General features: G+C 42.9%; 1 protein-coding gene across 2 annotated transcripts in view; it reads right to left on the reverse strand.

Moving 5' to 3' along the window:
• Nucleotides 1-3,625: 3,625 nt before the first annotated feature.
• Nucleotides 3,626-26,073, reverse strand: part of MCM10 (minichromosome maintenance 10 replication initiation factor) — a 37,301-nt gene continuing 14,853 nt past the window's right edge. For both annotated transcript variants that reach the window (XM_004451703.4, XM_004451702.4), the window contains exons 9-20: nt 25,854-25,970; nt 23,988-24,187; nt 22,577-22,677; nt 21,817-21,927; nt 21,617-21,734; nt 20,575-20,800; nt 18,946-19,090; nt 17,704-17,822; nt 16,208-16,321; nt 15,363-15,508; nt 9,195-9,237; nt 3,626-9,104 (exon numbers count right to left, since the gene is read on the reverse strand). In XM_004451703.4, the coding sequence (XP_004451760.2) occupies nt 9,021-9,104; nt 9,195-9,237; nt 15,363-15,508; nt 16,208-16,321; nt 17,704-17,822; nt 18,946-19,090; nt 20,575-20,800; nt 21,617-21,734; nt 21,817-21,927; nt 22,577-22,677; nt 23,988-24,187; nt 25,854-25,970 (1,524 nt within the window). In that variant the 3' untranslated portion in view covers nt 3,626-9,020. The remainder of the gene's footprint in view (nt 9,105-9,194; nt 9,238-15,362; nt 15,509-16,207; nt 16,322-17,703; nt 17,823-18,945; nt 19,091-20,574; nt 20,801-21,616; nt 21,735-21,816; nt 21,928-22,576; nt 22,678-23,987; nt 24,188-25,853; nt 25,971-26,073) is intronic.

Genomic DNA, 26,073 nt, shown 5'->3' on the forward strand with positions numbered 1-26,073 from the left:
GCTGTCGGCAGGCGTCTACACTGGCTCAAACGACAGAGCTTCCAAAAAGGCAACCAGGAGACGTTTCCTTAGGCTCAGAAAACGTGCACAAAATATTCATTAGAAAAAGTGCATTTCCCCATTTTCTTTACATTTCTAGTCATCCCTCCCAAGTCTTTTTTTTTTTTTGGTTTAAACAAGGCCCCTTCGCTGTGGTTTTACTGTCGTTGGGTATACGCTCGTGGTAGAAAATTCGAGCAGGACAGAAATCCATTACAGAAGAGTTGTCGTCGCCGAGGCCAGCGCCGCCAGGCGTTGGGGTGCATTCCCCCACGCCGTTTACACACGCACGCCCCACACCTCGCCCCCGTGCACACACGCACTTTTCTTCACGGAGGCACGGGACGTCTGATCGCACGAGCCAGGCTCCTCTCGGGCGCTCGGGGGGGGCCCTGCTCAGGGCAGCGACAGCAGTGCAAGGCCCCGAGGCGGCCTGCTTCTAACGGGGCCACTCACCTCGGCGGAGCAGCTCCACCTAGAGGTCCCCCGCTGCCCTTTGCTAGCCCTGCTGGGCAGAGCCCCTCGCCCGGGACCCTGTCCCCGGGGAGCTGGTGGCAGCGCTGGCCACGGAGCACACTCTTCTGCAGGGGCGCTCAGGGGGCTTATTTCCATCTCTGTCACGGGGCACTGGCGGTGCGTGCAGGCGCGTCTTTGCTCCTGTGTGCCACTGGATATACTAGCTTACGTGCTGACCCCTCTCTCCGTTAGGAAGAAAGGCCATTTCTCATAGTTGTGACCAACATGGTGGCAGTGAGTGGACATTCCTATGCGCGTGTGCAATTAAGAGTGTTTCAGCAAGGCCAGTTTCAGAACATGAAACGCCGAGTCGTAGCTCCTGCACATTTTGAAGTCGTTAAACCAAATTATTCTTCAAAGAGGCTACGGGGATCACTGGTCACCTCTGCCAATCCTTTTTTTTTTTTTAAAGATTTCTTTCTTTCTTTATTTCTTCCCGCCCCCCCCCCCCCCCCCGCCACAGTTGTCTGTTCTCTGTGTCCATGTGCTGTGTCTTCTTTGTCCACTTGTTGTCAGCGGCACGGGACTCTGTGTCTCTTTCTGTTGCATCATCTTGCTGCGTCAGCTCTCCATGTGTGCGGCGCCCTTCCTGGGCAGGCTGCACTTTCTTTCCCGCTGGGCGGCTCTCCTTATGGGTGCACTCCTTGCGCGTGGGGGCTCCCCTACGCGGGGGATGCCCCTGCGTGGCACGGCACTCCTTGCGCGCATCAGCACTGCGCATGGCCAGCTCCACACGGGTCAAGGAGGCCCGGGGCTTGAACCGCGGACCTCCCATGTGGTAGACAGACGCCCTAACCACTGGGCCAAGTCCGCTTCCCCCAATCCTTTCTTAAGCCGAGCACTTTGAGGACGTTGGCAGGAAAAGCCTGGGACGGGGACCCTGGACATGCACTGCCCGGGTGCCTCGGGCAGCCGCTCAGGGTCGGCTCTCCCCCGCTGGCAGGTGCCTGGCGCGCTCCGCCCACGGCCTCAGGCCTGCCTCCGCGGGAAGGCGGCTGGGAAGCCCCCGGCCCCCGCAAGCTGACCATCCTACCACTTAGACTTAGGACGGGATTGCAGACAGGAAATGGGAACTCTGCAGCTGCCTCAGCGTCTCGTTACTGGTTTTACTCGTTATCTGATGAGGTGCTTCGAGGTTCCGAAGCACGTGACAGAGAGGAATGGTGTTTTCCTGGCTGCCCCCGTTCCCTCAGGCTTGGAGCTAGAGAAATTGGTCAGCTTTAATGGAGCAGAGGCCAGAAAAACGTCCTCTCGGAATCTGCAGACACGAGCCCTGGGCACAGACTCACCTGCTGGCCTCCCAGCCCCTGAAGTGGCAGAACTGGAAGCCTCAGCAAGGCGGCCGGGGCTCCCCAGCAGCTCAAGGGGGCTCCAGGGTAGCCCCCAGGGCTCTTCTCGTGGGGCGGGGCTCCTCACACTTCCTAATCCCACACCGAGTAGCAATGGCTTGCTCAGAGCCGCCCGGGGGCACGTCCTCAGCAGCTCCGCTTCCAGGGCAAGTGAGAGCCACCGAGGCGGCAGGTGGGGTTGGGAGCCGGGCGGAGGACAGCGGCTGCGGGTGGGCCGGCCGGCCCCAGGACCTGCCCTTCATGCCCTTGAACTGCCTCCCATCTGGCCTCACGCCAGGCCCCGGAAGTCAGTTTCGGTTCCTGACCTCGCAGGTTGATAAACTCTGCTTTCGAGATTTGAATTTCAGAGAAAAAAAAAAAAGAGAGAATGAAGGCAAAAGTCCTCACTCTCTGCATCTGCCGGGGGCCACGACCTGCCTTCTGTCAGGAAGGACACCACATGCGAACAAAGGCCCTCTGCCGAGGGCGCGGCACCTGCCAGTGTGGTGGGCTGGCCCTCGGCCAGGACCACGAGTTCTGTCACGCGCCCAGGAGGGCTGCTGGGGCCACTGCAGATGTCAACACCAAGAATGGTTTGGGTGGGTGGCTGGTTAAAAAGCACAGCCACACCAAACAGCCCGTCCTGGCTTGTCCTGGTGGCTGAGATAAAGAACGGGGGCAGAAATGGGCCCATGGGCCCCACCCCGTCCTTGACAATGGCTCCACTGTACCTCGGGGTTTTCAGAAGCTGCCAGAACGCCTTCCCTAGAAGGCCACTGCAGGGAGAAGCACGCCAAAGGCCACATGTTCAGGAAGCCGGCAGACACGTTTAGTAGGATGAGAGAAGACCAGCCTTCAGAAGTGTGGCCTTTGCCACTTCTAAAGCCTGGTACTTAAGAGGGAGGAGGGTAAAAGCAAGCTTGTCAAAGGATGAGAGATGGAACTCATTACTTCTTAATTTAGCAGTTTTGCATACATTGGCATTTTAATCTTTTTTAGTGTATGCTCCAGGGAAGATAATGCAACTTATCATGTGTCTTTGTTGTTTTTTAAATTTTATTTAGATTTATTGGAGAGAAGTGGTAATTTTTGTGACCCCCCCAGAATTTTAAAAACTTTAAAAACCTATTGTGCTTGGGAAGCGGCTGAGGTTCCATCAGTTGGGCTCCCGTTCACCATAGGAGGCCCTGGATTCATGACCCGGGGCCTCCTTGCCAAGGCAGGCTCACCTGCACGCCGTGGAGAGCTGACTCAGCGAGGTGATGCAACAAAGAAGGGAGACAAGCCCCAACGCAGAAGAGCACACAGCAAATGGACACAGAGAGCAGAGAGCAAGCAAGCCGCAAAGAGGGAGGGGAAATAAAATAGACACAGAAGAATGCACAGCAAATGGAGAGAGCAGATAGCACGCAAAAAGCCACAAGGGGGTATTTAAAAAGACCCCCAAAAAACAAACTATTGTGCTTGTTGGTTTGAGTCGTGTGGATCCCAGAAAATTATATTCTCATAATTCTCTTTGATTAGACCAGACCAGTTAAGGGCCATCTGATTAGACTGTTCCACAGGGCACAGCCCAGGGTGGGTATTAATCCTCTTCCTGAACTCCTTTATAAACAGAGGAATAAAAAGCCACAGAAAAAAGCTGCAGAGACGGAGAGGAACCCCCTGAGCAGGGAACTCCACGAGAGCAACAAGCTGAAAAGCAGCAAAGGAGAAAAAGGCAGGGACTTGTGGAGCTGTCACTGTCTGTGCCATGTGGCAGGAGTCCAGGATCACCAGCAGCTGTCCTCTGGGGAGACAGCGTCACCTGCTCCTTCACTTGGACATTTTTCTCAGCCTTTTTTTTTTAGAGTTGTTTTTATTTGTTGTATCATCTTGCTGTGGCAGCTCTCCGTGTGTGCGGCGCCATTCCTGGGCAGGCTGCACTTTCTTTCGTGCTGGGCGGCTCTCCTTACGGGGCGCACTCCTTGCGCGTGGGGCTCCCCTACGCGGGGGACACCCCTGCATGGCAGGGCACTCCTTGCGCGCATCAGCACTGTGCATGGGCCAGCTGCATACGGGTCAAGGAGGCCCTGGGTTTGAACCTTAGACCTCCCATGTGGTAGGTGGATGCCCTATCTGTTGGGCCAAATCTGCTTCCTGGAACTGTAAGCTTTTAACCTAATAAATTCCCATTGTAAAAGCCAAGCCATTTCTGGTATATTTTCTCTGCAGCTTTCAGCAAACTAAAACTGATAATAAAAATTACTTTCATTTTGTTGGGTTATTTCATTTCAAATTTTCAAGCACTCATGTTCTCCTTCTTTGTCAAGGTTTTAATAATTTAAACATTCCATCTCTACCTCTTAAAGGATTTTTCCCAAAGCAAACTGGCTAAATATGAATGTTTTGGCTCACAGTTCACTGGTATACTCTGTGACTTTATAATGAATTAATACACTTAAAAAAAGAAGCAGCTTTACAACAGGGATGAACTTTGAAAGCATTATGCTGAGTGAAATAAGCCAGATACAAAGGGACAAACACTGTCTGATACCGACTATGTGAAGTACCTGCAATATGAAAATTCAGAGACAGAAAATAGCTTAGAGAGTTCCAGGGGCAGGGGCAGGGGGAGGGGGAGGGAAGGGGAGTAAATGCTGATTGGTGGAGTTTCTGTCTGGGTGTTGAAAAGTTTTGGCATAGAGGGTAGTGGTGGTTGCATAACACTGTAAATGTAATTAATGTCACTGAACTGTACCCTTTAAACTGGTTTAAATGCCAGATTTTTATATGTATTGCTTTGCCACAATAAAAAAGTTCTACTTTTCTCATTTTTTATTTTACTAAAAAATGTTTTGAATAGGTAATACATACATTACATGTGGGTTAAAAATTTAAAAGAACATTTGACTACGCAAACAAATTATAACTTCAAGTTCCAAAATTTTAATAAAAAAATACCAACATGCTAATATGTTTTTAGGATATATTAAAAATTTTCTTTAAAGGACAGAAAATAAAACAGTGGCAAGTGAGCCCCTCCCATCTCCCCAAGGAAACAATTATCCCCTTGTCTCGTGTTCCTTCAAGTGATGATAGCCTGTGTATATCGACATGTGAAATTAACCATCGTCCTGATCACATATGCAGAAAATCCTAAGAAATCTATAAAAAAGCTGTTTAATAGTAAGTTGATTTTAGCAAGGTCTCACTACATAAGGTCAATAGATGGGAAAAATACCATTTACATTATCATAAAAAATGAAATAATTAGAAATATAAAATATGTAGAAGACCGATGCGCTAAAAACTATACAACACAGATGCAGAAAGTTAAAGCAGACCAGCATAATGGAGGGATGCTATTATAGACATGGATAAGCATTCTTAATATAGTTACAGTGTAAATTTTTCTCCAAATTGATGTATAGATTCAGTGTAATCCTCATAAAAATCCCAGCAGGTTTTTTTTTGGGTAGAAATTGATCAGCTGATTCTAAAATTTATATTTAAATGCAAAGGACCCCAAATCGCCAGAACAAATTTTAAGCAGAACAAAGTTGGAGGACTAACACTGCAGGATCGCTAGGAAGTGTGGTACTGGTATAAGGACTAACACACAGATTAATGTAACAGAGCTGAGTCCAAAAACAGACTCACAAATGTGGAGCAAATGGAAAAACTCACACATTACTAGAGGCTGTGATTATTTGACAAAGGAGCCAAAGCAACCCAATGGGGGAAATGATAATCTTTTCATCACATGGTACTGTCACAACAGAATATGCATATGGAAAACAATAAACAGCAACCCTTTACCTAGGGCACATACACAAATTAACTTGAAGACGAAGACTTTCGAGTAAGAGCTAAGACTATATGAAAATTCTAGGAAAAAAAAACCTAAGAGAAAATCTTTGAGATCTTAAGAAGGTAAGCAAAAAATTTTTAACTAGGATATAAAACGTCTGCAGTTCTGCAGAGCGAGGCCAAAGGGCTTCTCCCCTTGTGCCACCATACTGTTTTCTTCCCTCGATATTGACAGAAACAGAAAGACTTCCATTTTTGAACCATCTATCCTCCTCAAAAGCTGTACTGCTTTCAAGTTTCTCCCCAGCTCATTAAAGAGGCCTTGTTTACTTGTATAGAAGCTGTTCTGATGGGGCTTTCAGTGACAAATGGAGGCAAACAGCATTAGCCCAGATTTTAAAAAATAAATGCTTACATTCACAATGTTGTGAAACCATCACTACCAACCAATAAGGGAACTTTTTCATGTTTCACTTCTTTTAAATTAGTTAATTTAAATAAAAATAAATAAATGCTGCAGACATACTAACCTATTATGAACATCAAGTTTACTTCTATCATTGTCTTCTTGTACAGAGAAACCCAATTCATAAATCTCTTCCTGTCAACTTTATGATGTACCAACCTGAAACTTTTAAAGTTTAAAGTTCTCTTTGGGGAATATTCTGTAATAGCCATTCAGAAGTTCCTTATTTGCTGTTCTTAATCAGCTTATCAGTTTTTCTTTCGTTGTTTGGAAAAGGAAAATACATTTTATTAAAAGAACAAAAATAAAAACAAAACTCTTAACAGAAAGGTGATTAAAAAACAAAACAAACCCCAAAAAAACACCACCAAAAAACCCACCCAAAACAAACAACCCAAACCTATTGTGAAGATTATAACATTCAGATTCAACTGGTTCTCCACAAAGCGCAGATCCAGGTTTTTTTGCTGATTTAGATCACTATGTACCCAGCTTGTTTTGATAACCTTGCCTTATCAGTGGCAGGTTAAAAAATAAACACACATGTTCGTTTTGAATGAAAACATGTAATACACATTGATAAAGAGAAGATTAAGGAAACGGACTTTGGCCCAGTGGTTAGGGCGTCCGTCTACCATATGGGAGGTCCGTGGTTCAAACCCCGGACCTCCTTGACCCGTGTGGAGCTGGCCATGCGCAGTGCTGATGCGCGCAAGGAGTGCCGTGCCACGCAAGGGTGTCCCCCGCGTGGGGGAGCCCCACGCGCAAGGAGTGCACCCATAAGGAGAGCCGCCCAGCGTGAAAAGAAAGAGCAGCCTGCCCAGGAATGGCGCCGCCCACACTTCCCGTACCGCTGACGACAACAGAAGCGGACAAAGAAACAAGACGCAGCAAATAGACACCAAGAACAGACAACCAGGGGAGGGGGGGGGGGAATTAAATAAATAAATAAATCTTAAAAAAAAAAAAAAAAAAAAGAGAAGATTAAATGATTCATCTCAATGGTAAAGTATATTTTTGATGAAAACAAGTAAGGTTCCCACACCCCCCACTCACCTTTAAAAAGTACTTCATATTCTAAGAAAGCACACACATAAAGCCCTTCAAATGCAAGCCCAAAAGCGAATGTAACCAAGAAGTAATCAATTTCATTTTTAAATAATAACTGAAAATCAAATTTTAAAAAGATATCCAGATTTAGCTCACCATCAATGTTTGCAAGAGCATCACCTTACTTATATATAATATAAATCAAATACAGACTGGAACAACCCCCTCTGTTCAAACAAGAAACTATTTCTCACAATCGGAAGGGAGCACTCCATAAGAGATAAACCTGGTTCAAGTTCTAGGTACCGACTCAGTTGTGACACTTCAAATACAGAGCTCTGTTTTCATTTATGTGATTATGCAACAAATAAATCTACTGTAAATAAGGAGTATTAGAGTTTTCAAGTGCTTTTTGGCTCTTATTAGTAAGAATTAATACTTCATTGGTAAAAATTTAAAAGTATGGTTATTAGGATTTAACTTTAGGGGGAACACAAGGGTCAGACACAGCACAATTAATACTTTATTCTTTTCTTCATTAGTAAAAAATTTAAAAGTATGGTTATTAGGATTTAACTTTAGGGGGAACACAAGGGTCAGACACAGCACCTTTTACCCATATAAAGCAGCGTTTTATGAAATCTAAGTCACGTGAATTTTAATCCTGGCCCTTTAAAACTTATATTCCTAACATAATACTATCCGGGGCGTGGGGGGAATGACACTTAATCTATTTCTAGCTAGAGTTTAAATTCTGAAACAACAATCCCACCAATTTATCAATCTTTAAGTGGCACCAGGACTTGCTCGAGTTAAATGATATTTGGGAAATCTGGTTGCCCAGGGAGAGGAATCTCTTAACTGTCTCTTTTTTTTTTTTGGTGGTAATTAGCATGGGGTTTGACCAATAATTCTTGATATGTATAAAAATATGCTGATATGTTTGACAGCAAATCCCAAACTCCATGGGTTTCTGTCATTATGAAACATTTTTGTTTTTCAGTTATGCATTACAGCTTCTCAAATTTGTACTCATTTTAGTTAGAAGTTTCAAAAGTTTCTTTAAACCATACAAATAAAGTCATAATTAAAAATGATGACATTTTAAGTAGTTCCACCACAGCATTTGACAATATTGTAAAGTAGACAGCCTACTATAATATATACAACATAACTGAAATGCAAAGTGGTCCAGTGACTTCAAAGAGCAAGTGAGAGAGTAGAATAGAAAAGAGGACCATACTTTTAATATTAACACATTGAGACTGTAGGAAGGGTGATGGTTCTTAATTATCTAAAGGAAAAAAATTATATTATTTATAGAATTTGAGTGCTGAAAGATCATTTTAAGATTATTTACTCCAACATTCCTTATTTTACAGATAAGGAAATCGAAGCCTGGAAGTTAAGCAACTTAACTGGGATGACAGTTAACCTAAATGAATTCTTTTATAAAATTTTATTAAAGATTCATTATAAACACAAGACACTTATCCTGATAAAGAACACCCTAGTCCAGAGATATGGATATACAGTTTTCAATTTACCCTCCAGTTCTTGAGCAAAACCTTTCGTGTGAATGCTGTAACCCAGGATTCAGAGAAACAGGAAAGACATTGGTATCTTGATTTTCTACTTAAATGTCGATGTCAATTTGATGTTGCCAAACCAACAGAAAAGAGAAAGGTTAAGTTGGCAAAGCCTACTAGGACTTAATACCTATTTGTTTTAACTGTGTCAATCAGAAACATGGGCAACACAGAGCTAATACCTTGCTTTTCCAGAGCCACAAGAGAGAAAGGGGGTGGTAGGAAAGTGGTACATTGGGGTTACTTCAGGCTATTCAGAAATTTGGCATGCTCCTCTCCTCTTGGTAACAGGGTTTCTCCTCCTATCTTTGGACCTGTCTTTTCCTAGAAAAATAAAAACATTTTAATAAGATGTGATTCAACATTATTTTCATGGGTCCCTAAGATTAGTCACCTTGTAAATGATATACATACCTTTAGCATTCCGTCCCGCTCCCATTTGAAGAGGCCACAATTTCTGAAACGGAAAAGATGGGTTTTCTGAGCAGGCAAGGCCCAGGTCTGCACACAAGGCCGCGCTGTTCACTGGACCATCCCAGGAGCAGCTGCTGAAGGCAGCACTTGTAGTAGGCCTAACCTGGGAGGCTGTGCTCTGCTGCACTAAAAGCCAACACCCAGTGATCTGAGAAATGCTCTTCAACTCCCCAACAAGCTAGATACTGCAGAGAGGGAGCTTCAGTCCTGCTGTGTCAGGCCTGCGCACCCTGGAGATAATGAACGCAAACATGGCAAGTGCTGGGACGCAGCTTGGATTTGACGTGGTGCAGGGCAGAGGTGACTTAAAAGCGCTGTGCTTCCTCCCCACGCAGGCCCAGTTAGCTGAAGGGCTGCACTTGCTGGTGAGGTGAAGAAGGCGCAGCTCTGGAGCGCTGTGGGAGAAACTCTTGGCACCCTTCCTCGTCTCCCCAGGGCAGCGTGGAGCGGGTCTGCTCCCCCTCCCTTGATCCCTGGCCCCGCTTTGCTGGGAAAAGACTGAACCGGCAAAGTCCTCCCCAGGGTAACCCTTCTCCCAGAATCTGCCAGCTCGAGACAAAAAAAGGAGCTTAAAAAACTACAGAGACGGGCAGTCTGGGACAGAGGCCTGTCAGCTTCAAAACCTGGGAGAGGGAGGTCTGTCTCCTAGGAAAGAGAGGGGGCATCCAACTCCTGAAAACAGGGGGACTCCGAAACCACTAAGCAGCACAGCCTAAGACACGATACAGGCCCAGGAAAGGCAGGGAGACCTCACGCCCGGCACCCGCCTTGGGCAGCCTCCCAACGGACGGGATGAAGCGCAACCAAACCTGACTTTTAACCAGCTGGTTACAAAATCAAGAAATGGACATCTCAGGGAATAAATCCCAGAGTTAACATTTTAAAATATTAAAATGTACAGTGTGCAATGAGTACAAGATAAAGAGAGGAAATGATGACTCATCCAAAGGAAAAGGGTAAAAACTCAGAAAATACCAATGAGGAAGGCAAGAATGTGGACATATCAAAGACTTAAAAAACATTATCTTAAAAACGCTCAAAGAGATGAAGGAAAATACAGAGAAAGAACTAAAGGATATCAGGAAAACAGTGAATAAGCAATATGAGAATCTTAGCAAAGAGACAGAAATCTTAAAAAGGAATTAAGCAGAACTATTGGAGTTTAAAACCACAGTAATTGAAGTGAAAAATTCCCAGGAGGGTTTCATGAGCAGATCAGAGCTGGCAGAAGAAACCATCAGCAAACTCAAAGATAAGACAATTGAAATGAGTCAGGCTGAGGAACAGAAAGGAAAAAGAAAGATAAGAGTGAAAATAGCCCAAGAGACCTCTGGGACACCATCAGGTATATCAACACCCACACTGTGGGAGTCCTAAAGGAGAAGGGGAAGGCACAGAAGGAGCGTTCAGAGGAATCATGACAAACTTCCCACACTTAGCAAAAGAGCGAACATGCACACCCAAGAAGCTGAGAGAACACCAAACAGGAGAAACACGAAGAAGAGCTGCAAGAGAAAAACAACACGGCACGTACAAGACAGTCCCAATTAGACCGAGTTATGATTTCTCATCAGAAGCCATGGAAGCAAGAAGATGGTGGGCTGAAATATTTACAACTCCACATCTTCCTCCTATTGGTGCTAAAATGCAGGTACACAGAAAGAAATGATAAATCTATGGTTTAGACATACAACGTACGAAGATACAAGCAATAACAAGTACAAAAAGGTGTGTGGGGGGAGGGGAGAGTAGAGGTAAAGTGTATTTGTGAGCTATTGAAGTCAAGTGGGCATCAAACCAAGTATGACTGTTATAGATTTAACCCCACGGTAACCATAAACAAAATATATGAAAACCATATCCAGATAGAAAAGAGAAGGTACTCACTATGGTACAACACAAAATATGAAATAAATATAAAAGTAGGCATTAACAGAAGAATTGGGGGACAAAAATGTATAACACAAAAACCAAATAGCAAAATGGCAGAAGAAAGTCCTACATTATCAGTGGTAACTTTATTTTATTTATTTTTAAAGATTTATTTATATATTTATTTCTCTCCCCTTCCCCTCCCACCCCGGTTGTTTGTTCTCTGTGTCTATTTGCTGCGTCTTCTTTGTCCGCTTCTGTCGTTGTGAGCGGCACGGGAATCTGTGTTTCTTTTTGTTACACCATGTTACTGTGTCAGCTCTCCGTGTGTGCGGTGCCATTCCTGGGCAGGCTGCACTTTCTTTTGCACTGGGAGGCTTTCCTTATGCGGCGCACTCCTCACGCGTGGGGCTCCCCTACGCGGGGGACACCCCTGCGTGGCACGGCACTCCTTGCGCGCATCAGCACTGCGCATGGGCCAGTTCCACACGGGTCAAGGAGGCCCAGGGTTTGAACCGTGGACCTCCCATGTGGTAGGCGGACACCCTAACCACTGGGCCAAGTCCGCCACCAGTGGTAACTTTAAATGTAAATGGGTTGAACAGTCAAATGGTAGAGATTGGCAGAAAGGAAAAAAAAAAGCATGACCCAACTATATGCTGCCTGCAAGAGACTTGCCTTAAATTCAAAGACATAAGAAGCTCAAAGTGAAAGAACAGGAAAAAAATACCATGCAAGTAGTAATCAAAAGAGAGGTGTGGTAGCTGTACTAATATAAGATAAAATAGACTTGAAGTAAAAAAATTCTTACAAGGGACAAAAAAGATCACTATATACTAATAAAGGGTTCAATTCAGTAAGACATAAGTATAAATATATATGCATCCAACAGCACAGTGCCAAACTATATGAAGTAAAATTGGCTGATTTGAAGGGAGACACAGATGGTTCTACATTACCAGGAGACACCCAAACAGCACTTTCAATAATGGAGCATCTCAAAAGAAGAGCAATAAGGAAACAGAAGACTTGAACATATATATTTTACCAAACATTCCAAGAAGAATTAACACCAATCTTGCTCAAACTCCTCAATAAGATAGAAGAGGAGGGACTATTTCCTATCTTATTCTATGAGACCATCACCTTAATACCAAAGCCAGATAAAGATCCCTAAGAAAAAAATATTACAGACCAATATACCTTATGGATACAGATGTAAAAATTCCAGAAAAATAGTAGCAAACAAAATCCAACTTGCATGAAAAGAATTCTTTTAAAAAAAATATATATATATTTTTTTAAGATTTTATTCATTTATTCCGCCCGCCCCCCCTTGTTTTGTGTTGTCTGCTTTCTGTGTGTTCTTCTGTGTCTGCTCGTATTCTCATTAGGCAGCTCCAGGAACCAATCCTGGGACCTTCTGGAGTGCGAGAGAGGCGATCATTCTCTTGCGCCACCTCAGCTCCCTGGTCTTGCTGCTCTCTTACTGTCTCTCTGTGTCTCTTTTTGTTGTGTCATCTTGCTGTGCCAGCACTCCCGCATGGGGCAGCACTCTCCCCTTGGGCCAGCTTGCCTTCACCAGGAGGCCCCAGGAATCGAACCCTGGACCTCCTATATGGTAGACAGGAGCCCAATTGCTTGAGCCACATCTGCTTCCTGAAAAGAACTCTACACCCTGATCAGTGGGATTTTCCCCAGGTATGTAAGGGTGGTTTAACATAAGAAAATCAATTAATGGAATACACCACATTAACAAAATGGAGGAAAGAAGCCACATGATCTTCTCAAGTAAGCAGAAAAGGCATTTGATAAAATCATGATTCAATAACACTTCTTGATAAACAACAATCAGAAAACTAGAAATAGAAAGAAACCCCCTCAACAGGATAAAGGGCATTTATGAAAAACACATGGCTAAATACTCAACGGTGAAAGACAACCACAGGAACAGGACAAGGATGCCCACTGTCACCACTGTTACTCAACATTGCACAGAAGTTCTAGACAGAGCAATTAGATGAGAAAAAGAAATACAAGGCATCCAAATAGGAAAAGAAGTAAAACTGTCCCTATTTGTAGACGACATGATCCCATATTTAGAAAATTATGAAAAATGCACAACAAAGCTGGAGCTAATAAGTGAATTCACCAAAGTGGTGGGATACAAGATCAACATGTAAAAGTCAGTGGGGCGTCTATACCTTAATAATGAACAATCTGATGAGAAATCAAGAAAAAAATTCCAATTTACTATAGCAATTAAAGAATCAAATACCCTGCAATAAATTGAACCAAGAATGTAAAGGAATTATACACAGAAAACCATAAAATGTTGCTGAGAAAAACCAAGACCTAAATACATGGAAGGATATTCCATGTTTGTAGACTGAAAGATGAAATATTATTAAGCTGCCCATTTCACCTAAAGTAATTTACAGAATCAATGGAATCCCAATCAAAATTCCAACAGCCTTCTTTGCAGAAGTGGAAAAGCCAATCATCAATGGAAGACGAGGGGCCCCAGATAGCCAAAACCAACTTCAGAAAGAAGTTTGAGGACTCAAGCACCCTAAATCTTAAAACTTATTACAAAGTCACAGTAATCAAAACAGCATGGTACAGGCTCAAGGACAGAATTTTGACCAATGGAATCAAACTGAGAGCTCAGAATGAACTCTATGGTCAACTGATTTTTTGACAAGGGTGCCAAATCCACTCAATGGGGAAAGAATAGTCTCTTGAAAAATATAAGAACCAAAACTACAAAGTTCCTAGAAAGAAACGGAAACATCTTCAGGCTTGTGTTAGGCCATGGTTTTTTAAACTTTATACTAAAAGTACAAGCAACAAAAGAAAAAACAGATAAATGGAATTTCATGAAAATTAAAACTTTTGTGCATCAAGGAACAGAATCAAAAAAGGGAAAATATAACTCAGAGTGGGAGAAAATAATTGGAAACCACATATTTCTGATAAGAACTTAATATCCAGAATTTATAAAGAAATCTACAACTCAACAAGAGAAAGATAACTGATTAAAGAATAGGCAAAAGACTTTCAATAGATATTTCTCCAAAGATAAACAAGTGGCCAATAAGCACATGAAAAGATGCTCAACATCACTGGCCATTAGAGAAATGCACAATGAGATACCATTTCACACTTAACCAGAATGGCTACTATTGAAAAAACAGAAATTAAAAGTGTTGGAGGATGTGGAGTAATAGGAACAATTGCTCATTGTTGGTAGAAATGTAAAATGTGTAGCTGCTGTGGAAAACAGTTTGGTAGTTTCTCAGAAAGTTATGTATATAGAATTACCAAAGAATTGAAAGCAGGGACTTGAACAGAGATTTGCACACTGGTGTTCCCAATAACATTATTCACAAATGCCAAAACAGGGATGTAATCCAAATGTTCATCAACAGATGGGTGAATAAACAAAAATGTGGCATACATACAACAGAATATTATTCGGCTGAGAAAAGAAATGAGGCCATGGATGAACCATGATGACATCATGTTAAAGTTTTGGTAATGGGTGGTGGTGATGGCAGCACAATGTTGTGATGTAATTAAGTCATTGAACTGCATATGTGAATGTGGCTAAAATGGAAAATTTTAGATTGTGTATAAGTTACCAGAATAAAAAAATTAAAAACCCAGGGAACTACAACATAAACAATGAACCATAATGTAAACTATGGACTACAGTTAATAGTATAGTTATAATAATGTTTCATCCATTGTAACAAAAGTACCACACTAATGCAAAGTGAGGGGAAACTACACGTGTGAGGCAGGTATATCCTAACTGGGTAACTCTGTACTTTCTGCATGATTGGTTTGTAAACCTACACATTCTCTAATAAAAACGCTTGCATACGAAACAACACATTTTATAAGAAAACAAAGACAACATTAATTATATGAGAATGGCTGATGTGTAAGTGTTGGGGGTGGGAAGGGAGTGAGGAAGGGGATAAAAAGAAATACATAAACAAGAGGAGGGCTTTGAATGGGCCAGTGATGACAACATCCCACAATTTGAGGACCCCAAGTAAAGCAGTGAAAAAGGAGTTTCTAAGTAACATTTCTCGTCTTGAGGATATCCAGAGTTGTAAGAAGGCTCAGAAAGAAGGCATCAGCCTGAGAAGAGGCCTGTCCAATGTCTAACGGAGCAGCACCACGCAGGAACCCGGAAAGACCCAGAAGCTGAGGCGAATCTCCTACCTGCAGTGCTTTTTGGGGAGCTTGTCGAGGGAGATACTTCTGTTCCCACAGGGACACTTGAAAAACCTCTTGATGGCATCATGCCAGTGGTAGTTGTGCTGCTCAGCAACGCAGGTCTCCAAGGGCTTGAAATGCGTGTAGGCACACTGCAAAAACCAAGGGCACGTGGTCATGAGGAGGTGGGATGCACACGTGGGTCAGCAATGGCTTCTGCTTGCTTGTGGCCACCCAGGCGGCTGTGCGTGCAATGACCACCTTCTCTACTGCACAGACCCCTGCGGTTTCCTGACTTGGCCTCGTACCAATATCACTTTGTCTTAGGCTTGCCCCAAGTTCTGGCCAGACAAGAAATACAATAATCTTCTGTGACACCAAGACACAGTAAGGGCAGAAGAAAAATACTGTAAACCTCTAAATAGTTTGGGCTCATCTGGCCAATATTCCCTGTAGATTGTAGATTACTGGGGTCTATTTAGGAAGGCTGTCAGTAGCCGTTTCCTTTTCTCTTACAAGATCTATGAGAACGATATAAGCTTATTATTAACCCTATTTCATAAGCAACGATACCAGGACAAGCGATATTAAGAAATTCTCTTTTAACTCTGATCCTCAAAAGAACTGAAGAGAAAAAGAAATGGTGGGAGAAGGGTGAAACAGGTACCAGGACAGCGCAAGATAATTTCCAGTAATTCCTTTAAGTCTAGGTAAGTAACTCTAAACTTTGGCAACATCAAACGAATCCAAGCTGGATCCCTGGCTTTCACAGGCTGTTTGTTTTCAGCCGAATTAAATAACGTGTACAGGACTCCAGCCACAGGAGATGGCCCTGACCCCAAGATTCTCACCGTCCTGCATGTTACAACCCGACATTTCACTTCTCTGATGTTTTTCATCTTTTCTTCCATTTGCTCTTTTTTCACCAATGGCTCAAAATAGCGTTCCTGTAGCTCAGCCTCAGCCTGGAACGACAAGGCACACAGGAGACCTCATACCAAATCCAGTGTATACGCAGGAGCGGTTCAGTAGGATCAAAACAGAACTGCAAAGGCATCTTCAATTTTATGAAGACACTTCACACCTAAATACGTAAACAAACTGCAAACCAAAAGCTAGTAGAAGCCCTTAATACGCAAAAAAAAAAAAAGGATATGAAACCATTTGCTGATTATGAAAATACAGCCAAGCTAGAAATAGCAGTATTATTAATGGCGCTGTAACAAATCAAATACCCACCAGGAGGTCATTATTTCTACTCTTGCAGGACAGACTCGACACCTGGGAGGTGACTGCCCGGTCTACTGGACACTGTTCTCTAGATCAAGCAATTAGTAGGAGAAATCTGGTTGTTTGGAACAAGGAGGGCAGAGGGACACTTATGGCAGAATGTCGTCACAACTCAATTACTGCAGCTGCGCAGAACAAAGGGCCAGGTCCACCAGTGGCCACGGGGCAGGAGCTCAGCCCCAAGCCTCTCAGGGCTCAGCATCCTTCCTGATGGGGTCTCAGTGCAGCAGAGAGATGATATAAAACTGTCTCACTAGCCACATGGTAAACAAAAGAGCAGGTCATTCAGAGCAGTGGAGCTACGAGGGCAGCACTGCCTCCAAGGGGCCATTTTGAACGTATGTGAGAGTATTTTTTTGTTATCTCCATGACTGAGATGCACTATGGGAGGGACCGAGGATGCCATCCCTTCTGCAATACAGTCCCCACATAACAAAGAATTGTCCCTTGTCCCACAAGGCTTCTGAATGGTCCACATTCCATGTGGGTGAAAAACTTGACTGTAGTAACTCCAGAACCAACTGCTTTATATGTAACCCTATAATACTTGTGCATGGTTTTAATAGACATTGGCTATCCTAGGAGTACAACTAGGAACTACAGTGTGCACTGAGGAACAACTGCACTTAGGTTTGTTTGAAAGTTTCTCAGGTTTAATGATTGTTTTAAAAATTTACATTATCAAAGAAACATGCCCAGGTATTTAAGTCACCAAGAAAAAATGCCGGTATCAGTCTTCATTTCTAGTGTCTTACATAAACTTACAAATGCAAGCCACCGATTATCTCATTACTTCTTCTAGGGCTGTTGTGCCCGAGAGCTTACGTATTGAAATACATGTTTTCATTAGAAATGTTTTCCCTTTTTCTTTATATTACAGTTAGGATATTATATTGATATTTTTGGAATTAAATACTAGTGTAGGTAATTTACATTTTCCATGAGTTTTGCTTCAGGACTGTAAGGGAGTAATACAAAAGACTTGTCATTAAAAATAGCACTGGAACTCACAGGGTGAATAACTACTGTAAACAGACACTGTCCCTCTGGCTCTTACCTCCTTCAGGATCCCTGTGTGCTTAGATTTTGCTTTTAGAATTTTCTGAAATTCCTCAGATTCCAGGTAGGCAAGCTGCTCTCTTCTTTTTTTCCTGGCAGGTTCCAGTTCATCCTCAGCTAAAGCAGGAAGAAAAGCATTATTTGTTTCAGAAGAATTTCAGAAAGCCAGTGTGGCCTGTCGCCTCACCTTCCCTGCACCTTTTGTCTGCCTCCCCTGTCCTTCAAACTTCATTCACCCCAGCTGGTTCCAGGAGAGGAAATCTCCCGAGAAAAAGAGAGCTCAAGTGGAGCCCAGAATATGGCAGAGGATGGTGTTGCGGGGGGAGGGCTGCTGGCAGATTTGACCACTAGGTTAGAACCTTGTTTACGTCTTTGATAGCCAATTCCAAGGACAGATAACAACAACAAAAATCCTATCTAGGAACTGATTAAAATTACATTGCCAACTTCAGAGTTTTAACAATAAAAACAGGGCAATCCAAAACAAAGGATTCTACCTCTTTCAAAGAAAGTCTTTATATTAATATATAGATACAAAAATCAAATGGGCAATTCTTTTCCCAAGTGTTCAAATTGTGCACAATTTCATCCCAACTTATTATGCTTATAAAACTTAATCAGGGAAGCAGATGTGGCTCAAGTGATAAGGCCTCCGCCTACCATATGGGAGGACCCAGGTTCGATCCCTAGGGCCTCCTGGTGAAAAAGAAGAGAAAGCATGCCTATGCGGTGAGCCAGTGCCCACGTGGTGAGCTGAGGGCCACCTGAGTGCCCGTGTGGTGAGCCGAGTGCTCATGTGGTAAGCCAGTGCCTGTGCAAGTGAGTCACACAGCAAGATGATGACACGACAAAAGAGAGACGAAGAGAGAAGTCAAGGTGAAGTGCAGCAGAGACCAGGAACTGAGCTGGCACAACTGACAGGGAACCTCTCTCCACATCAGAGGTCCCAGGATTGAATCCCAGTGAAGCCTAGAGAATTAGAAACAAGAGGAGAAGACAAAAAGAGAAAAAGATACAGAAGATCACAGAGTGAATGGATACAGACAGCAAAAACAGCAGGGGAGGGGGAAAAAAAGCTTAACCAGTTCCTGATCTCAGAGACTTTTTTTAGGTACTCTATGTGGAGATTTGAAATGAAGTAAAATAATGGCTTCTGATACTCAGGGACACTGGTTATGGTTACAACATTCCCTTTATAAACTGTTTCTCTTTCCACTGCCAACTTGGAAATACACAGTACCTTGAGAAGAAAATGTGTGGTTCTTTTCCACACGGTCCTTCATGTCTAGGATATCTTCAGGGTCCATCTGCTTCCTTTTAATGTTGTTTGGGTCTGTCTTTGTAAGAATTTGGCCTTTTTTCCTTAATTTTGTTATAGCAGCTAACTAGAAAAAAGAGAGGGAAATAAAAATCTGAAGGATAAGACGGGCATGTATGGCCCTGGTATGTATGCCTTCCAGTTATTAACTAGCAAAATGTGTCTTCCTTTTATTTAGCATTAGCAACGCAATTGAAATTTCAAAATCATTGGAGGCAGGTCTGTAAAAAGGTAGTGAATGAAGTCTCAGTGTATTCACGTGCAAACAGCCTGACATCAGCTCCGCGGCAGCACGGCCCTTTCATCGGGACTGGATAAACTAGAGAGAGACTGGGGGGCGATTCTAGACTTTCCCATTCAGACCCATGTGAGCAGCTCCATGGCCTCAAGACCTCTAGAAAATGCACAGAACCATTTTGGAAGTTCATTTTGGAATCAGACAGAATTAGGTTAAAGTCCTGCTACATACTAGCTTATAACCTTAGGCAAATTACTTCATTTTTCAGTCTCAGTTTCCACACTGGTAAAATGTGAATGACAGCATGACCTGTCTTCAGACTGTAGCTGTGTGGATAGCATGGACCTGCGCACAGTAAACAGCATGTGTCCACGCGTCACAGGGATGGGGTCATATGAACAGATATTTGCAGCTGCTGTTACTATTATTACTACCGCTCCTACTACAGGTACGGCTTCGGCCTGTTGCGAGCCTTTTACCTGCATCTGGCTATAGCAACTGACTAGAAAAGAGGAGGCTCATGTGGGGCAGTGGAGAGTGCTGGGCAGGTGGAGTTCTGGTCTCCCAGTCCCCATTTCAACCAGAGCAGTTTACCTTTCTTCTTTCTACAGTAGGAGTTCTTAACCAGGGGTCCACGGAAAGATTTCAGGGGTCCATGAGCTTGAATTAAACATTTTAATTTAAAGACAGCTGATGTTGAGTGTCATAAACCGATCTGCTACTACATTCTGAGAAGGGGCCTGTGGTTTCCATCCGCTGGTCAAGGGTTCCATGGAATAAAAAAGGCTAAGGACCCCTGCTCTACAGATTGGGCTTCTGTATAAGATTTCTTTTCTTTTGAATTTAATTTAAAATTTTTTATTTTATTAATTTTTATGTACAAATACTCTATAGCCACTAATCAAAAACTTCTACTTCTCCCTCTCCCCATGCCCTGGTGGCTTCTAATCTAATTTGAGACTCTGCAAAGTAAGATTTCTTTTAAAGGAGTCTTGCGTTAAACCAGTTTAAAAACCATGATTTTAGTCTTGCCTCAACAATTCCAATAATTTTTTTCCTATTGGCAATATCTCCAGGTGTGAAACCATTCCTTTTCCAAGCTATCCCCTTCAGCCTAACAAGGAACAGTGTTGAGATAATTGCTAACTTTCTTGGACTAAATAGATGGTATTAGGCTGACACCATTATTATTTAAAATTCTTTTAACTATCAATAAACAATAATATTTGTCTTTCTTGGTTATAAGTATACAACGTTTGAAACTCAAGATGTCTTAAAGAATTCAAATGTTAAAGAAAGGATATGCCAGTTACCTTTTTGGCTTCTGCCAAAGCACTCAGTTTTGGTCTTGGTGGAGGCAACTCATCAAAAAAGAGAACATCCTCTCCTGCAGAGAGGCCTCGCCCGAGCTTGGGCACCTGTGGGGCCAGGCTTCCCGCCAGCCGAGGGAATTCAGCACCAACTGGTGGCGACTGAGCAGGAGGCTGTTGAGAAGATGGCAGCGCTGGGCTCTTGACTGCACTTGGGCTTTGGAGAAATCTTTGAAGAAACAGGCAGGAAACAAAATATGCATATGCATAATATGCAAAAAATTTACCTCCAGAACTTAAAGAGGATTGGGAGGCTGTAGGGAGGCCACCAGCTGACAGCAAATTGTTAGTCACATAATTGCTCCTCCTTGGTTAATCGAATTGGCAAACCACAACAATATTAGTTTCACTAACTCTTTTGTTAACTGATTTTTCGCTGAGTGAGCTGTAATTGCTTTTCCAGTTTAGAATGATCGTTAACACCAGCTGGCTCTCCAGTGGTATCTCCATGGGAACCGAACCTGAAGACGAGCCACAGAACCCCCCAGCCCCATGGTTAGGTCGAGGAGCTGCAGCCCTGTACTTACCACCCACCAAGCACCTGTAAACAGTAGCTCTTGTTACTAGTCAGACAACCTGAACTCAGGAACCTTGAGGCGTCCTCCTTTCACCTCCAAATGACGCTTACTTTATCAGTGACCTGAACAACTGTGATATCTACTCATTGGCAAAACTAAAACATGCAAGTCAAACAGGTCCGCACATGCTTTCCCCTTTCGTAAAGCCCACTTTATATTTTATGCCTTATCCTCAATTTCCACGTTGACAGTAATTTCTATAAACTGAACCATTTGGTCTCAGGACTTACTAGTCTGTTAGAAACAGTCTAAGATGCTATTTAGGTTATATTATAATTATTTTTAAAACTTCAAGGTTAAAAATGCAGCCAACCACAATCTGAGGTCATGCTTTTGAAATCCATGAAGACGTCCTGATTCCTAAGATGTGTTTTCTAAACATGGAATACTACGTTTGCTACTCTTACCGTTTCTGTATTTCTTCTGATTTCTTTTCCCTCATCTCCAACATACGCTGCTTCTGTTGCTTCAAGAGGGCTGATGCTGAGATGGACTGGATTGCAGGCGCAGGGCTCCCTAGGGCCCCTAGAACACAAGCCCGCCACCGTCTCAGTGCTGGGAGGCTGAGGGGCACCACTCTCACACAGCGGGAGCGAGCTGACTGTACCTGGAGCCTTGGCCTTGGCGAGGTGGTGTTTTAGGTTTCTGGCTCCAAATGTAGGCAAGTCCATCAATTCCCGGAACTCCTCCGAACAAGACAAGGTCTTCTGGGGTATTCCTGTAATATTCAAACATCAGTTTTATAAGATAAGCAATTCAAACCAGTTTGATGTCATATAATTTATCTTCTCATGTTTTAAACTCTGCATTCATAATTTAGTCATTTGTAAACGGAGTACATTGAATGCCAAAAGAAAAAGGAAACCTTAAGCTCAGACGGCAGCCTAGTCAGGCTGCAAGGGCAATACAAATACTTCCTATTTCCAGTTGCAATCCTAAAACTAAGCCTTTTGGAACATGCATGATGGGTGAGGGGCTATGCCAGGTTCTGACTGCTGCTAAGAAACAAAGACACAGCACAGGGTAGGAGTTCATCCTCTGATCCACACCTGTCTTAACCCGAGAGAGTTCGTAGGTTTGACCTAACACTATGGATTCTAATGCTGGATGTTAAGAGTTTGACCCAGATATGTCAAGAAATAAAAAACAAACATATTAAGTGAAGGCACAGCTAAGATTACTATGCTATTTTTTCTTAATATCCTGCAATTAGGCTTGATTCTCTTAGTTTAGGTCATATTTATCAGTAAGTGTAGGTGATGAGTAGATCTACCTGTGACTCAGAATATGAGTTGCAACCATTTTCAGTGCTAAAGACCACATACTTAAACTGGAGGAAAAAGTTTAATGTGGAGAAATGAAGTTACCGAGTTTTTGTTGCGTTTGCTGAATAATCAGGTTTGTGCCTTTAACAACCAGATTAGTCAGAGTGGTTTGAATCTTCTTCTTAGGAGCAACAGCTGCTGCCCTGAAATGACAAGAGTGCCCCCCACCCCCCAGGAAAATCACTGTGAGTCAGTGCTCCCATGAGGCTGAGAAGCCTTGGAAATGTCCAGTTCAAGTGCAACAGGCAGTCTGAGTTTCTCAAAGCACTCCACCAGCAGACCTTAAGGCTGGGGTCCCATGGCATCACAGTAAATTCACATGGTATGACACAAATGTAAAGCAACAGGCAAAATCACAGAATCTTCAAATTTGCCTGCAGACATTCTGGAAGGGCAATTTGGCAACGGAAATAAAAAATATGCCAACACTAGGGTATGGCAGACTAGGAATTTATCTTGAAATAATTAGAGACTATGCAAAAATTTAGGATATTAAGTACAGTTTTGCCTATAATGTTAAAAGTTGGAAACCACACTCATGCTCTCCCATAGGGAACTGGGTAAATATCAGAGGTGTGCAAATGAATATTACAAAGCCCCTGAGAGTACCACCATAGATGACTATTTGACAAGGAAATTTATGTGAAAAGAAGGGCATAAAAAATATAGGTATAGTATGATCTTATTTTATATTACTAAAAAGTTATACCTACGTGGGAAAAACACCCTAGAAGCAATATACACGAAAGAACTCACAGCTATCTAGGCAGTAGGATTATTTTCTCATTTTGCCTGAATTGTATATTCTGTTTTTTCCATAATGTACACATATCGCTTTCTGCAGTTCGGAAAAACACAGACGTTATTTTAAATGTTTAAAATGGGCTTGATGTTACAAAATAGAGAGGAAGTTGAGTCCTCTTGCTTAATTCCTGTTGGACTGGGAACAAAACCTATGCTTTGTTCTTGGATCAACTGTGGCTGCTTCCTTGCGTCAAGTCCTCGCTCAGATGGGTGTTCCAAACTCTGGCTTCAGGGGGGTCTGGGAAGAGCATGTGGCCCCCAGAAGAGAAGCCAGGTGTGTTCCCCAAGAGGTCTACACCACAGTCAAATAAATGAGCCTGGAGGGAAATGATTTAGGATGCTACCACTAAGAGTAACATAATGGCCATATTGTACTCAGCCCTGACAAAGTTGCATATTAATCTTAGAAGTCAGAGGGAGTTCTTTATGTTAAAGGACATCTGGGCTCAATTTCTTTCCCTCTGTATTCTCTTCTCTCTCTACATGGGAATAAAAGAGGTTCTTATCTGCCTTGTTACATGCAGTGAGTTATGAACGACCAAACCTGCACAAGTATTCCAGGACAGTTACAGGAAAGCCCAGCCAGTGGATGTATTCTTATGAGAAGACAAGTTAAACACTTGTGCCAAAAGCTGCGAGAATGTCTTACACGGAGGCTGCGTAGGCTGCAGAAGACACGCCCCCGTAGTAGAAGCCATCCTGACACAGTCGCTCCTTGAGGCTGGTGCTTTTGCGGGCAAACTTCTTTGGAATCCGGCCTCCAGAGAAGGTGGACTGCAAGTCCGCTCGCTTTGCGCTGAGCTTCCTGTACTGAGCCTGAACATGGTACTGGCAGTACTCACAGTCTCTCTGCAGGAGGGAAGGGCAGCTGTGTCAGCACATGGGCTACAGGCGGGCAAGCGGATGCCCATCCTTTCGTCATTCCCCCCAGCTTCGCAAAGCACTGTTCTGCGGGCAGAGCACTCCCGGCTGACCCCCAAGCCCACTCTTAGAGTGAACGATCAATGCAGTTACAAGGGGAGCGAAGGTCGTCCCTTCAACTCCCTTTAAAGCACTAGTCTGATGAAAGAAAAAGGTGACATAATTCATCCCCTTTGCCTTCTTTCTAAAGTGGAAATATACCTTCTAGCAAGGCTTTTCTAGCTGTTTCTCAGGTTGATTCTTGGACATGACATCGTCTTGTTCTATTGAGTGAACCCCTAGATATGGTGACGACTGACTTTTAATGATCTCACTCTCACCTGGAGACCTGTCAAGTACTTCACTCTGAGACCTCTTTTCCAAACTATCTCCCACCTTTCTATTTCCCATTCACCACTTCATCTATCAGTCAGGAATGAGGGAAATAAAGATGTGAAACCAAAACTTGACACTGTACTCCTTTCAAAGAGCTCTAAGAATATACCACTTCACACCCACTAGGATGACTATAATTTAAAACAAAATAAAACCAAAAAGATGGATAAGAACAAGGGTTGGCAAGTGTGTAGAAAAGCTGGAACCTCATGCATTATGAGGGGCTGTAAAATGGTGCAGTACTTTGGAAAACAGGCCAGATCCTCAAACTGTTCAGCAGAGTACCACATGACCCAGTAATTTCACTCCAAGGTATATATCCAAGGTGACTGAAAACATATCCACACAAAGATTCATATGAACATTATTAGTAACAGGCAAAATGTAGAAGCCCAAACGTCCATCATGGACATCTGGATAAACAAAATGTGCTCTATCTGTACTATTCACATCATTCAGCCTAAAAAGGAATCAAGTTTTGACACATGCTGCTACATGGATGAACTTTGGAAACATTGAATGAAAGAAGCCTAACACGAAGGATCACATATTGTATGATTCCATTTTATGAAATATCCAGAATAGGCACATCCATAGAGATAGAAAAGATGAGTGGTTGCCAGGGTTTGGGAGAAAAGGGGAACTGGGAGTGACCATTAACAGGTACAGAATTTCTCTTAGGGAGTAATGAAAATATTCTGTGAATATATTAAAAATTCATCCAGTTACATTTTAAAGGGTGACTTGCATGGCATATAAATTATATCTCAATAAAGTATCAGTAAAAAAAAAAAAAAAAAAGAAGATAAAAAGAAGGAACGCTTAGAAAAGGTCCAATGGAGTTAACATATAGATGAAAACAAGTTTTTCAGTGTATTGCATCATTAGTGTTTCATTTCTGCCACTAGAAAGAAATGAGGGCAAACTAAAATTCTATTTTTCTTATGCCTCCTAAATCCTTGGCAATTAAAGACTTTCCCCAAGAGGTCAAATCCTCCCTGCCTCTCCACACCACCAACTTTTAAAATGGGAAATTATTAAACCACACATGAACATATTATTTCTAAAAATTCATATTCAGTTTTCTTATTTTGACTCTTCCTGTTAAGTAGGAGATTTAGTTCCAAATTGGAATCAAAACAGCTAAACTATCCATAACTTATTTCTAAAAGTTCCTTTTTCTAACAGCAGAAACAATCCTAACAAGGCCGAAACCAACCAAATTAACAGCCTGTGTACAAGGTTCTCCATTCTTCTTCTTTGCTTTACAGGTTCCCAGGTCAAGAGCTTCCCCCATAATTAAGATCTTTTGAGGATGATCAATAGATAAGCACACCTGTAAAAGAGGTATGGCAGAGTTAAAAAGCAGGCAGTTACAGCCCTTTAGCAGCAGGAGTAGATATAAGAATGGTCGGTGAGGATTTATCTAAGAAGGCTTT

Source organism: Dasypus novemcinctus, chromosome 20 (genome assembly GCF_030445035.2).
Source record: "Dasypus novemcinctus isolate mDasNov1 chromosome 20, mDasNov1.1.hap2, whole genome shotgun sequence".
Taxonomy (NCBI): Eukaryota; Metazoa; Chordata; class Mammalia; order Cingulata; family Dasypodidae; genus Dasypus; species Dasypus novemcinctus.